General features: G+C 34.3%; 2 protein-coding genes across 4 annotated transcripts in view; one reads left to right on the top strand and one right to left on the bottom strand.

Moving 5' to 3' along the window:
- Positions 1-8,320, top strand: part of LOC127867821 (tetraspanin-31-like) — a 31,586-nt gene extending 23,266 nt beyond the window's left edge. Inside the window, exons 5-6 of one of the 3 annotated variants that reach the window (XM_052409297.1) lie at positions 613-703; positions 3,948-8,320. In XM_052409297.1, coding sequence (XP_052265257.1) covers positions 613-687 — 75 coding nt within the window. In that variant the 3' untranslated portion in view covers positions 688-703; positions 3,948-8,320. Of the gene's footprint in view, positions 1-612; positions 708-3,947 lie in introns of all 3 variants that reach the window. The other 2 variants (XM_052409298.1, XM_052409296.1) reach the window with 2 other exon arrangements.
- A 3,532-nt stretch (positions 8,321-11,852) lies between these two features.
- The window catches only part of LOC127867817 (proliferation-associated protein 2G4-like), a 42,854-nt gene continuing 39,050 nt past the window's right edge, over positions 11,853-15,656 (bottom strand). Inside the window, exons 9-13 of the mRNA XM_052409290.1 lie at positions 15,576-15,654; positions 14,806-14,857; positions 14,268-14,362; positions 13,747-13,874; positions 11,853-12,543 (exon numbers count right to left, since the gene is read on the bottom strand). Coding sequence (XP_052265250.1) covers positions 12,445-12,543; positions 13,747-13,874; positions 14,268-14,362; positions 14,806-14,857; positions 15,576-15,654 — 453 coding nt within the window. The 3' untranslated portion in view covers positions 11,853-12,444. The remainder of the gene's footprint in view (positions 12,544-13,746; positions 13,875-14,267; positions 14,363-14,805; positions 14,858-15,575; positions 15,655-15,656) is intronic.

Here is a 15,656-nt window from a genome sequence, read left to right as displayed (position 1 = left end):
TGTGGTTTTATCTGTAAGGTATAAGGTTTTGTTACAGTCTGACCTTGTCATTTCATCAATAATATAAGCCGCTTTTTGAGAAAACTAGGCTTAATGCATGTGCATAAAGTGTCGTCTCAGTGTCTGCAAGGCTAATCAGGGATGACACTTTCCGCTTTTATGGTATTTTTAGTTTCAAGAAAGTCCCTCCTTACAGAAAATCAAGTTTAGGCGGAAAGTGCAGTCCGCACAGGCTAATCTGAGATGACATTTTACGCACATGCATTAAGCCCAGTTTTCTCAGAACAAGACTCAAATTTGCTCTCATTTGAGCCCTACTTTGGGAAAACAGGGCTTATTTCCTGTGCATAACGTTTCATCCCAAATTTGCTTGCCCAGTCCGCACAGGCTTATCAGGGAAGACACTTTCTGCATAGAATGGATTTTTGTTAAGAAGATACTGCCTTAAAACATTAAATGTCATGAAAGAAAAGTGTTGAACCCTGATAAGCTTGTGCAGTCTGCACAGGCTAATCTGGAACGACATTTAAAGTTAAAGCATTAAGTCCAGTTTTCTCAGAGCATGGCTCAGTTACATTCAATGACCCAACATGAAAAGTTGACCTGTTTCAGATTATTGGAGTGTGGGTTACTGTCCGTTATCGTAACCAGAAAGATCCACGTGCTAACCCAAGCTCATTTCTCTAGCTCCTTACATTGTTTTGTAGGTTGTATTCCATTGTCCAGGTGTTGGTTTATATAGTTATTGTGTATTTTTCTTGTACATTTTGCATGTTTTTTGTTGTTCCTGTTGTCATCAGTAGTTACTGTTTTCTTTTGTTTCAGATGGTATATAATTATAATGTTGTGTTGAATGTTTTGTAACAAATATTACTGTTACTGGACAATGGGGGTTGGGATGATAAGTAACTAATTATATTATTTAGCTTTAACTGTATGTAACATAATTGTTTCATAAAAAGCTGGCTACGGTACCCGGATTGTGTTGCCAATTTATGGACTCTATAGATAAGTTTTTGTTGTTCCTCCCTCTTTTGAGGTTCGGACATATGGATTTGCCCTGGTTTGTGTATTTAAGAAAATTTCTTGTTATACTTTAAACTGTTTTCCCTGGCTCAAAATTCAAATACATGTTCCAGAAAATAATTGACTCATTAATAAATACTACATGTTTACCATAGCAAAAATTGATTATTAAATATTTGTGTCATACTCTGTAAGATCTACTCTTCACCAGATAAATATAAATTGTATATTGAACACGCAAACATGTCCACATTGTGCAGTAACACATTTTTAATATTCATTTACATGCACATTTTCATGAGCAAAACAACTTAACTTATTTGTCACATTCGACTCGGTAACAGATTTGTTTTACTCCGTAACAGATTTCTTTGACTCCGTAACAGATTTCCGGCCATGGTTTGCTGGACACTGTAAACCAACTGTCCTGTATGAATAATCCAATAGCCATACAACTGTGATAGTATTGGTTGTTTATTACTAATGCAGCAGCTGTTTCCATACACAAAAGCCATGCATTAAAACATACTGGAATATTCATAAAAGTGTGTTCATTATTGACTACAATACCTGTTTGGCTTTGTTCAGGTACATTATAACATGCAGGCAATTTTTACAATAATTCACATGTCAATACACACATGTTATTATGTAATTGTGTTTTAAAATAAGCTACATTATAATAATAATTAACAATTACAATTGATGACAATTAAATTATGTTACAAAGTGTCAATTTCAAAATCTTTTTTTTTTATGAAAACAAAAGTTGCATATCTTCAACATTCTAATACATAATCCATTTGTAAACTTGAATAGTTAATAGTTATGTGATAATTGAAAATCGCATAAGATTACTTAAGATGCCAATGTGACAATTTACGGCAGTAAATTGCTCTGTACCTATCTTGGATTGAATGAATGGTCTGTTTCTCCCTAGAACATTTATTACTGCTTGATATTAAGAAAATGCTTTATTCAATTATCATGTACAGTGATATACTGGACACTTGACAAGAAAGGAAGACGCCTATTGATTTGGTAACACAGGGGATTGTAATACGAGTCTCTTTTGGAAATATATTGATATAACTTTCACCTATGATAATTCATATAGACATTCTGGTTACTTGAGGGGATGTATGACGCCTAGTCACGTAAAGGTCAAGAGATCAAAGGTCAAGCTAACTGGGGTTGTAACCTGTAAACGTACAGTCCACACAGTAACTTCAAAATCTTTAATTTAGGAAGATAGTATAAATTAGTATTCTGGGTAGTTTGAGGAAAGAAAAGCCATGTTGATTTTGGCATCAAAGAAAAAGGTCAAAGTGGCATGCAATTAAAAAAGGAGTTTTGGGAGCTGTTGATTGTTGGGGGGGGGTACATGCATGTTCAACAAAGATCTATGGTATAATATGACCTTACATATACATGCAACCATGAGTTTAAAGGGTTTAAAACCCTGTTGCACACACTTTTCCATAGTGACAATCCTTAGCGCACGTAATCCATAGTTGATTCATCTTAAAACATTAAAGAACAATAATAGGTGCTCTGTATATTGCATATGGCCTTGTTTGAAGATACACAATTTCCAATTTTTAGTTACAAATGTAAGGATTGTTTTATTGATATTTTGTTGCATGAAAAGGGTTCCCAGTTTTCTTTTTTTTTGCTTGATTTATAAATGCTGATATGCATGCCAACATGATGAATTTCTCATTTTACTTTATCTAATGTTCAAATAATTAAAATAGTTAACATTTTAATGATAAATAACACACTCACAGAAGGCTAAGTAAAGCATGTGACAATAATAATGCTGTAGGGAAAATATTGCAAGATATATATACTTAAATGTAAAATATGGATGTTTTTTTCTAACATATTAACATTGTTACTTATTTACTACTATCATCAAACAACAAAATGTCAGTTGTTGCTGTGTATTATTGATCATAGTGGCCAAAATAAGCACCTTTCTTGGTCCAGGCCCTTCTAGAAAAATTGAAGCCTGTTCCAACAGGATAAGCGCTAGCCCACTTTTTATGCTGTTTTCAAAAAGGTAGCATATAGCAGTTGCACTCTCAGCCAGTAAGTCTATTGGCATTTTCCAGTCTCAGTCATAACATATACATTTATATACTTGTATGTTGATGGATGTATTTGATAATGGGTCACGTTCATAAAACAATGGTCACCAGGTCAAATCTTAGACAAACCTTGTTACTACTCTTAGGGCAACATGTATGTCTCAAGCTTAAAGAAACTTGATTAAATTGTTATCTGGACAATATCTAGGCCAAGTTTGAATCTCGGGTAGATGCATCTAAAAACTAGGACAGCAGGTCAATTTGTAAAACAATTGTTACCATTTTAGGGCCACATTAAGACTCAGTCTTGATGAAACTTGGTGAGGATGATTATCTTGACCATATGAAGGGTCAAGTTTGGTCAAAACTAGATCACCTGACCATGTCTTCAGCAATTTGTATCCATGGACTCAAGTGAGAGCGCTTTAAGGGCCATCTTGGCAAGCATGCCACACACTGGTTCATTCTTAACTAGTAATGTAACATATGGTCTGAGAACCGGCTTAAAGCAACTCAGAAAGTGGTCTAACTTGGCCAATCAGCTCATTTTGATTAAGAATTATTAAGAATACAAGCCTCACTCCTGGAAAAGGTGGCTTAATTCACGTGAGTACAGTTTATACCCAGTTTAGCCTGTGCAGTCTGCCTTTAAACAAAAACAACAATAAAATTGGAAAGTGTCATCCCTGATAAGCCTGTGTAGACTGCACAGGCTATTCTGGGACAAAACTTAAAGCACATGCATTAAACTACATTTTCCCATTATAAAGCTTATGAAATTTACTGGGCATCATAAGTATTTTCATGTCTTTCATTTCTCTTCTACAGATCATGGGAGTGTGGCTGGCTTTCCGTTACAGACATCAGAGGGACCCGACAGCCAATCCAGATGCGTTTTTATGATCAGCCACCTCCACAGGGACTTACAACAGTTCTTGAAAGTGTATCCAACACTTACATATGGAACAAGCTCTGTAAAAAGAGGGTTTAATGCATGTGCGTAAAGTGTCGTCCCAGATTAGACTGTGCAGTCCGCATAGGCTAATCAGTGACAACACTTTCAGATTGAAATGGATTTTTGTTAAGAAGAGACTTTCTTTAAACAAAAAATATCATAAAAGCGGAACTGCACAGGCTAATCTGGGATTACACTTTACACACCTGCATTAAACCCCATTTTCACAAAGCAAGGCCCATATACTAGAAAGAATTTGTGTAAAGCCGCAATTCAGCTTTAATACATAACATTAGAGATGAGCTCTGGGAACAAAATACTTCATTAATCAACATCTTGTTAGTTTTTTGTTGTATTCATTTAGTTTAAATTACCATTTTTGTGTTTTTATTTCTGATTGTTTCCAGTTTTCTTATATTATGCACTAGTTACATTTTTAATTGGGGTTTGGAAATATAAATCAGTATCTACTCTTTAAAGAATAGAGCTTGCTTCTAGAATTTCTGTAAAACAATTGTCAATATTTGAAAAGGTCTTTCGCAACAGGAGTCGATGCATTAATCTAATGTCTTTTATGCGGGAGTTATTTTTTGGTCTCAAATTGTTGTTTTAGAAGTTGATTGTTATTTATATAATTTGGTGTAATTTAGTGAATAAATGAACATATACATTTTACCTGATTGACTGCCGACAGAATTACATCTGTGTTTTTAATAGCTTTTTTATTTCCATTATTGGCAATAGCTTTCCCATCCTCACATGAGTTTATGTCTTGTTCTGTAAAAATGCGTAGGTAGACCCCCTACATATTTTGACAGGAATATTGCATGCAAGGAATATCCCGGAAGTTCCCGAAAACATTTTATTCTGAAATGTCAGTTGAAACATCTGTTATTTTTAAAATACTATTAAAGTTCCCAAGTAAAATCAAAGGTGAAATGAACTTGCAATAAACATTGATAATATTACCAGGTCTGTAAATTGAAATTTTAATATGTTTCCAATTGTTTATTACTGTATCATATTGTGGTGTATATTTTTAAACTTTTGTTAAACATTTGTTCAATTACTTGTGTACTTTAAATTAAATATTGAACATGATATACGTTAATGTACCAGTTCAACATTGAGGGACATGAATGTTTGTTGGTTTGTAATTCATGCCTGTATACTGTGGTAGCAATAAATTTAATGTATTAATTTTTATATATTTATGTTCCATTAGATTGTTGGTGTATAATATCTATCTCTAGGGAAATGAAGTCATAGCAGTGAGAATTTTATGTAGGAAATAATAGTTAAGTATCCTTAACAGATAACATTTCCGCGTTATGTTTCAGTTACTGCACTGCTGATGTGTCAATTTTGACACATTTTCTTTATCATAGCCTTTGTGCAATAATTGCTTTCCGGGCTTACCATATCCTAACCCAACTGAAACTTTTATGTGTGATAATCATACTTTCATTTGTTTAAATTTTTGTTCTGTTTATATTTATGTGCTCAATATACATGTACATTTAATGTAGCATTTTTTTCTCTGTAGAATTACAATTACCACTTTTGCATGAGATATTAAGTGTGTTTTAATTGAGAATCTTTCTTTGACCCATTATCATATAGGTTGTGAAACAAGCTGTTTCTTTTATAATATTATGATTATTAGTTTATTAAGGGCCTTGTAATTTATTGGCATGTGTCCTATTATAATCACCCGATCTGTCTTTAAACAATTTTGACGTTTCTTTCAAATCTTCAAAAACATTAATGCTATTGACATTAAATTTAATTGGTGTATAGACATGGTTCATGGTTAGATCTCAGAAGTGAACTGCAAAAGGACAGTAACTCTGCACTTAATAATTCTGAAGTTATTGCCCTTTGTTAATTTTGCATAATCCTTATTAGGATGGAGCATATTGTTATGGCCGTCTCTTCTGTAATTTTTGGTACATTCCTTGTTTTGCAAAAGCAATGAGGTTTCTGTGCTTGGATGTGTACACTCTGTACACCACTACTCTTCTAAGAAATCCTGTGCATGTATACAGAAGTGATGCAACAGTACCCTCCCATTCAGTGTAATCTTCAATTTTAAAAGATTAGAGGCATAATTTTATAAATTGTCATGAAATCCATGTATCTATGTATTATCTTATAATAGTAATATGTTATATATTTTCTTTCCTGGTCTATAAGACAAACATATTTACAAAATTACATGTTTCAAGTTGAATGGAAGTGATTTGAACAACAAGTAAGATATTATCAGTGCTGGTCTAATATACTCTAAATGACAGATTGAATTGGAAAGGACACACAGTCTGACCTTGAATTCTATTACTACACTATATTAGTTTAACAAATTTATGGAATTTCATATGAAATATGATATAAAACTTAATTGATCTACATTTGCAGTTTAAACTTTAATATTTTCATTATTTTACCATTTATCAAAATTCTTAGATAATTATCAGGGTGTTCATGTCTGCTTTATGTGTATGCAAATGATCTTACCGTTTGGTCAATTAGTTCTACATTGAGCTATTTTATGTTTTGCTCACCTGCAAAGGAAGTGCGCATGGTGGAAAAATTTGATCAGTCTTTGCCCTGCGTATTGCATTGTATGTCATCAACATGTTACAACACCAGAGGCCACAATTTCATACAATCTTTATGAAAATCTTAAAATTAACCACCCCAAGTTTGAATCTGGGTCATATGCCATTTAAAACTAGATCACCAGGTTATAAAATGATTAGATTGTTTATCTCCGCAATAACAAGGCCATGTTTAAATATGGGTCAAGTGTGTTAAAAAACTAGGTCAAGTCTTAAACAATTATTGTAGCTTGAATTTATTTGAACGCTTAATGGCCATTATTACCCTCTTTTTTGTTAATTTTAGTAAAGTCTGTACTCAAGCGGGTTGTCAAAATATCTGGTATTGTTCTCACTCTGTCAAAAATGGCCAGTGTAATACTTTCAATGATCTTGTGCCCTTTCAATTAGGTTGAACAGTGTAGACTGAAGAAATCAAGCAAAATCTTTGATAACAGACTGCAAGTCTTTCTTGCAAACTGTTTGTCAGCATCCATTAAGCATGTTTATTTCTTTAAGCACATGCATTGTTTGGCCAATCTGAATTGGCATGACTCATATATTTGTGCTGTGCTCTATGAAAAGGGGGTCAATGCATATGCCTAAAGTGTCGTCCAAGTTTAGCCTGTGCAGATTGCACAGGCTAATCAGGGACAACACTTTCCGCCTATACTGGATATTTGCTAAGAAGAGACTTTCTCTAAACAGAAAATATCAGAAAAGCGGAAAGTGCCGTCCCTGATTAGTCTGTGCGGACTGCACAGGCTAATCTGGGACGACATCACGCAAATGCATTACACCCCTTTTTCACAGAGCAGGGCTCGTTAGAAACTGTTACTGTACTCTCTGATGATGGTCCATTCATTTAATATACAGAAGTGCAATACAGTAGGTCTGTTTAGTGCAAATGTTACTCGTTTGATGTGTTTGCAAAGCTGTAGTTTTGTTTTATTTTGTATGTTATGTGTTGCATTTTAAGTTGTGTGTTTTCTTTTTGTTTATATTAGCCATAAGATTCATTTTCATCATAGGGGTTACTAAGAAACATAATTATAATATAAATTAATTATATATAGCATACAAGCTAAAGAGCATTTCATTAAGGTATTACATACTGAACCAAAAAGGAAATTGTTCGATTTAATGTTATTTTTAAAATAGAAATAATTTGCATAAATTTTTTTTGTTGTGCGTGTGATATTTGAATCCACCTAAACAGGCTAATGTAAAATGATGAAGCATGCACATGAAATGTTAATGTTATTGTCATGAGTGGCATGTTTATGCAAATTTCTTTTGTGATCAAGTTGTTAGCATTAGATAAACACTTTTTAAGGTCTCAGAATATTTGTGAACAGTTCAAAGCAAAGCAACATGTTAATATACATTTTTTTGGGCAAGGTTAAAAAAGAATTCATTTGTGAAAGTTTTAATTACGTAAAATTGTGGTGTGTAATTCAAAGGGTGATTGCTTGTATGATAGATGACCACACAAGTTTTGCAACAGGAGTGTTTCTAGTCCACACTCCAGAAATTGTATCCTACACAAATATTCGGATTGTTATTTATTATGGTGGTATTCTATGATGAATTTGTTGTTGCATCATTCCATGTCGTACTTAAAAATAAAACTTATGTTGTACTTATGTCTATTGCTTCTCAACTGTCAATTTACCTAAATTATTTTACTGTTCGGTCTTGAAGATATTACTAAGTGATTTTATTTCTTGGACTGTTTCATAGTTCAATCACATCTATCCCCTTAGGATCAGTTGGTCGTTCTTTTGCACCTGCACGCACTATAAAAATGTTTCCGGTAAAGGTGCTAAATATGTAAAATAATAGCCTTGATTTGCATGCAATCAGTTTTCGAAAAACATTGATGAAAAATGAAAGTTTATAAAAAAAATTGAGGTCATCTTAAAGAATGTTTTATTGCCTATTAATTTGGCCGGTCACTACGTTTGTTTCCATTTTAATGCCTATCCAATTGTTGGTGACAATATTCAGAGTATTTTGGAGCTTCTATATATCCGTAAACAGTAAGTCTAGCCAACTTCTACGAAAATATTTTCACAACTTTCTCATCAAATCAAACGATACCACAAATATTGGAAAGTTCTTCCATCAATTGTATTATTAACCTTAAAGTGTTAATTTAGTCTCTAGGGGTTTACAAATGTATTCACATAAGTGCCAAAATTATTTTTTGAAACGAGGTGTCAATGAATTTCTGAAACGATCCAGATTCAGAATCTGTAAATAGGCAGGCCACTGAAATTCTGAAGTCCTCCACACAAATATTTTTCTGACTGCAACTTGATTTACTCGTTCAGTCTGAGCAAAAAGAAATCTAGTCCAAGCCCGAGGCTACACACATTTGTATTGGACTAAAAATGAGCTGTGCTCTGTGAAAAGGGGGTTTAATGAATGTGCGTAGTGGTGTCCCAATTAGCCTATGCAGTCTGCACAGGCTAAACAGGGACGAAACTTTCCGCAAAAACTTGATTTTTACTATGAAGAGACGTTCTAGAAACGAAAAATACCATAAAAGCGGAAAGTGTCATCCCTGATTAGCTTGTGCAGACTGCACAGGCTACTCTGGGATGACACTTTATGCACATTCATTAAACCCCCTTTCAGAGAGCACGGCTCAATTGTATTCACTGGCCGTAGTCCGATTGGGCAATAAACATTACAATATTTCTGTGCCTTCTTGAAACTGCAGTTAAAAACATCTCATCATACCTCTACCCTGCGGCTCGGAGCGATATATATATATTATCTTATATCAGGTAAATATGCATTTATATCACTCGATGTTATAAGGCAAGACATTTTTACTCGCAATCAACTAAAGTCTACACTTTCAGTAGAATGAATTGATTTCAACAACATGATGCCAAATATTCAACATTTAGAAACAAAAACAGCCAAAACAAGAGATGTGTTCGTAAGAAACACTGTTCGTAAGAAACACAATGCCCCCTATTGTGCCGCTTTGAATTTTTTTTTTCTTTTTGACCTTGAAGGATGACCTTGATCTTGAACTTCCACCACTCAAAATGTGCAGCTTCATGAGAACGCCGCTTTGATTAAAAAAAAAAATGACCTTTGACCTTGAAGGATGACCTTGACCTTGAAGGATGACCTTGAACTTCCACCACTCAAAATGTGCAGCTTCATGAGAACGCCGCTTTGAAATTTATTTAAAAAAATACCTTTGACCTTGAAGGATGACCTTGAACTTCCACCACTCAAAATGTGCAGCTTCATGAGAACGCAGCTTTAATTTTTTTATTATTTTTTTTACCTTGAAGGATGACCTTGACTTTGAACTTCCACCACTCAAAATGTGCAGCTTCATGAGATACACATGCATGCCAAATATCAAGTTGCTATCTTCAATATTAAAAAAGTTATGGCCAATGTTAAAGTTTTCGGACGGACAGATGCCATATATTTGACATTTGACCTTGAAGGATGTCCTTGACCTTCACCTTTCACCACTCAAAATGTTCAGCTCCATGAGATACACATGCATGCTAAATATCAAGTTGTTATCTTCAATATTGAAAAAGTTATGGCCAATGTTAAGTTTTCGGACGGACAGACGCCATAAATTTGACCTTGAAGGATGACCTTGACCTTTCACCACTCAAAATGTGCAGCTTCATGAGATACACATGCATGCCAAATATCAAGTTGCTATCTTCAATAGTGAAAGTTATGGCCAATGTTAAAGTTTTTTTCGGACGGACGGACGGACTGACTGACACACTGACGGACAGTTCAACTGCTATATGCCACCCTACCGGGGGCATAAAAATCTAAGTGCTCATGACAGAAGATAACGTTCTATCAAGTTTTAAGTATTCTATGCAAGCCTCTAATGTTATTGTATGTGGTGGAAAAATGACAAAATGTATATATTTAATAATAAATCATAACCTTGGGCTTAAGGAAAAACTTCATGCAGAGCTCCAGATAAGGATTTAGTCTAAAGGGTATTTTACCCCCTGATATTATTGTTAAAGGATATTTTACTCCTTTGTTTCAGCCATAAAGGGTATTTAGGAATATTGAGGTGCATTTTCAATTTCCATAGAAAACTGACATACTTCATGGCGTGTTTAATCTAAAATTATTATTTGTTAATTTATAAATGCTAACAGAATAAATTTTCAATGATTATATGAACAGACTTTCTTTAAAATATTCAATGCACATGTGCTGGATCTGTATTGATTGGGTCTTTCTTGCATATAGTATTCATGTAGTACACCACGAACGCCATTTCGCAATGAAACTAAGTTCTGGCACTGCTTGTGCAATTAAAAATAAAGTCACGCTGTCTGTGGTCAATGTAAGTTAACTATAAACTTCTTCAACAATGAGATCGCTTAAAATTATTTCAACAATTCTAAAGCATCATAAGATTCATCTCTATTGGCATATTGTTATATACAATTACTTCCTGCAGGAGCCGCTGTTCGCTTGAAACATCCCTTTTTCGAACCTAGAACACAATGATCAAAAATACGTACCCAGATTTGTATTGCGTCATGTTATGTACTGGGACGATTTTGAAAGCGGTTTTTTACTTTTTCAATGCGTAAATACGCAGATATGCATCTTATCTGGAGCTCTGACTTCATGTCAAGGTAATTGTTATGTCTTCGCAAACTCTTATATACTTTTTATATAAAAGCATGAAAATAAAAATTAGTTCAAACATGGCAGGGCGACCTTTGTCATGTTCCCTTCTCAACTTTTGGCTTTGCCAATTGAGTAGTATTTGAGATTATATTTGTATTTGAGACTATTTGGCATTCTTTCATGATATACAATTTTCAAGGGTCGTAGTGCACACGACCAGAATCTAAACAAACTTGTTTGAGCAGACAGGACACCCATCATACATTACTGATTCAATTATTGCATTGTGTGACTGGGTCCTTAAGTTTATTACCTCTACTTTTAACTTGCAGCAAACTGATGTAGGAACAGTATAAATTGTTTTAGATCATTCCAGTATAAATTCAAAGTGAATCCAGTGAATCAATTTTTTATAAGTACATCATTCTACCATCAAGATGTAGTACAGCTCATCTGGTCTCAATACCTATGAATTGATCGCCGGAATTTAAATGCTTGCGTAAAGAACGAATGAAAATATTATTTTTTCCACCAGCTTTATTTGAAAATTCATTTCTTGAAAATAACTTCCAATTATTTCATCTAGACTTTTTCCACAGCTGCATTTACTTTGCATGCAATAAAATACAATATTCTATTTTTTAAATGTTTGATCCATATTTTAGCATCAGGATGTCAGTTCACAAGTACTGTGCAACTACCAACAAGTTTCAGAATGACATGGACTATGATTTCCCAAAAATAGCAGCATGTGTATATATAATAGGCTTGATGTTTTTTTATGCAATGCAATTTCAAATCCCCATAAATAAGTAAATGACCTTTCCCTTGATAGATGAAAATGAACATTTTATAGAAACATAGCACTTTGTAAACTGAACACTACCGCAGAAACTTGTCATAATAAATACGAAATCCATGCACAAGATAGTCTCCAACCAGCTCCTTCAAATATTTGTTTACCAATCAGAATACCACCTCTCAGATTTCCAGAAAATTATTTCAACAATTAACCATTCACATCACTAACTATTAGCAGTGCTGTAACAAGAGAGCTTATTAACATTTCTGATTTATTCGATTCAGACATGGTTGCTATGGAAACCAGAGATCAGTCGTCTGCTTCCTCTGTCTGCTCCTGGACCGCCTTTCCTGCCTTCTTTTTCTTCTTCTTCGCTGCTTTCCTTGAGGCCGACTGTGCCAAAAGTGCCTGAAAAACGCCAAACAACAAACTAAGCATTATAATTTACAAATTGCAAAAATAACTCACCCAACAAGTCTGTTTGTAAAAAGTTGTCCAATGAATTTTAAGTTTATTGTCCCTGTTTATGCAAACATGTTTTTTTTATCTCAGTTATAAACAAGAAACCGTCAGAGGCGGGTGATGCTCCCCAAAGGTTTTTTGTCACAATATTGCACTCTATATTCAGATAAAAGGAAACGTCTAGTAGTTAAGGGTACAAGAATTGCACTATATGTACAGTTTATAGAAAATTTCAAAGGGCCATTCCTCTTGGTAGTGAAGCTTCCCATAAAGTTTAATTGAATTCCGGTCATTAATTGCTGAGAACTAGCCCGGACAAAAATTGTGCACGGACAGACCGACACACACACGGACAGACGAAGCGGCGACTATATGCTCCCCCAAATTTTTTTGAGGGAGCATAAAAATAAACACCAATAAACTGACAACACAAACAAATCTTACTTCAGATGAAATTCCGATGAAATGAAAAAAGGTTGAGTCCAAAATTTCAATATAGTGATACATTAAGGATTTAAATGAACTGAACAAGTTTCCAAACTTTGAAACAGACACGTGTATTAAGTTTGAAAGTGTATGACAAAATTTGAACGTTTTCTTTACTGCATGAAAGTGATAGTTTAGATTTCCCTATACAGGGTTCCCAGCTTTTTGTATGAACAAAATTCCCTGATTTTTCACTGATTTTTCCCTGATGGAAAATAAAAATTACAGGATCATAATTTCCACCTGTTTCTTATTTTAGACACAAAACATGTTGCATATTACAAGGTTATAATTGTGTATATATATATATATATATATATATATATATATATATCACAGCTGCTATATAAACAGAGAGAAAGAGAGAAAAAAGAAGGTATATACTACACTAAGCTACATGTATACTACAAAGCCACCATAGCAATGCAGAGGAATCGATTTGCTGTTTTAATTGTATGGACTTTTCGACACAAGGCGGGAAAGTCTGACCAAACAAAATTCCCTGATTTTCCCCTAATTTTAGGAACTTTTCCCAAATTCCCTGACTTTTCCCTGACTGGAAAAAGTGAAAGTCTTTTTCCAGGTTTTCCCTGATTTCCAGGTTGGCTGGGAACCCTGCTATATTGATACAGCCCCATACTTATGTAGGCTGGCTTCAAGTACCTTGAGGTCTTCATCCTCAACCGAGTGCTCCGACTTGTACAGCTCAGCCTCGAATGGCAGGCCAGTGATCTTCAAGGGTCCATTGGGCATCAGGATAACTGTGTACTTGAACTGGGCAACTAACTCTCCTGTAATGTTCACACCAACACATCTCATACTTAACCTTTAACATTTCAATTTACCTCTACTGGTAATGTTTAAAATGAAAGGCTTATTCTGCATTTCTGGCGGCCTTTCAATTAATGTTAATTACCATAGTAGACTCAACTGAACATAGAAAGAATTATGGCGGAAAAAATAAAAGAAAATTTTACATTATGAACAAATATAATTTTTCAAACAGGTTCATGGCAGAAAAATTAATACACAAAATGTTACATTATGGCCATTTATCATTTGTCATACATGTTCAACCAGCTATTCCCTCTGTATCATCACAATACTTATTTCCATTGCAGCCCCGTTTACAGGGACATATGAAGATGTGTAGTTTAGTACAGGTATTTAAAGTGACAACTTACCAGGCTTTTCATATAGAACTGCAAAAGGCTGCATGAGATCGTGTTTTGCACACTCAACTATCCCCATCTTAGCCTTAACTTCCTCGTCAAATAACCTGTCACAAATAGGTAACAATCGTACCAGAAAAGAATTCAAACATAACCAAATTTAGGGCAGAAATGGAAACGTGTCAAATTGGCAAGAGATTTTTCAAAATCTTTTTACTTCAAACTAGGAAATTACATCAGCCTCAAGTCAGGCTAATTTTGACCACATGACCATATTAGGTTGTATAATAAACCAGTTTTCATGATATATAATTTATTCTTTTATTGTTCATATCTGCTTTATGTTGCATGTTTTTAAAATTCTGTCGTGATAGTTGATGCCAAAACTTTGCAATACAAAGCATGAATACTGGTAAGAAAGATATAATAAAAAACTATTAGTCATAAATATTAGTCGATGGTTATGGAAATTTTCTTTCAGTTAGTGTTTTTTGTGAAGAAATTCTTTCAAAATTTACAAATTAACAACAACAAAAAAAAAAAGCAAAACCTGAGTGTAAAGGGCATTAATCCAAACTTCTTTTCAGCTTCACTGAGGAACACTAAAATTGAAACAAGGGCTGTTTGTAAAACATGCATGCCCCCTATATGGGCTATAAGTTGTAGTAGCAGCCATTGTGTGAATAGGTTGGTGGTGGTGGTGGTGGTGTTGGTGGTGGTGGTCCATTTTACTGTGTTGAGTTTCCTTACATTTGGTAAAATTTAAATAAATTACAAGGGAGGCAAATGCTGTTACAAAAAGAACATGCATAAACGGTAGTTGTTTCCCTTGTTTGAACCATGCTAAATCCTTAAAATGCCTATTTCCAGTAACTGTGACCTTCACGTGTGACCTTGACCTTTGACCAAGTGACCTCAAAATCAATAGGGGTCATCTGAGAATTCATGATCAATTTCCTATGAAGTTTCATGATCCTAGGCCTAAGCGTTCTTGAGTTTTCATCCGGAAACCATCTGGTGGACGGACCGACAGACCGACAGACAGATCGACTGATCGACATGAGCAAAGCAATATACCCCCTCTTCTTCGAAGGGGGGCATAATAACCAGCAAGATACTTTAATATATTGTATTAAGAAATGTATTCATTGTTGAATGTATGTCAAATTGACAATATAAATATGGAAACAACAGAAAATGAGACAGCCAATTATTTATTAAACTATTATATGCTCTGGCCTTTGTTCAACTTAAGAAAAAACTAACATTCAAAATACATTTTATTTAACAAATCTTTAATGTAAACATGTACAAGCTTACGTCTTGATGCCTTCATTTTGAGTTGGTAAACAAAGTCTTTTTTTTTATACACAGTAGTCCTGGTCTCCACCTCCCTCCCCT

The sequence above is a fragment of the Dreissena polymorpha genome, chromosome 2 (assembly GCF_020536995.1).
Source record: "Dreissena polymorpha isolate Duluth1 chromosome 2, UMN_Dpol_1.0, whole genome shotgun sequence".
Classification (NCBI taxonomy): Eukaryota; Metazoa; Mollusca; class Bivalvia; order Myida; family Dreissenidae; genus Dreissena; species Dreissena polymorpha.
The sequence above is the reverse complement of the archived record's forward strand: the minus strand, read 5'-3'. Positions and strand labels throughout refer to the sequence as shown.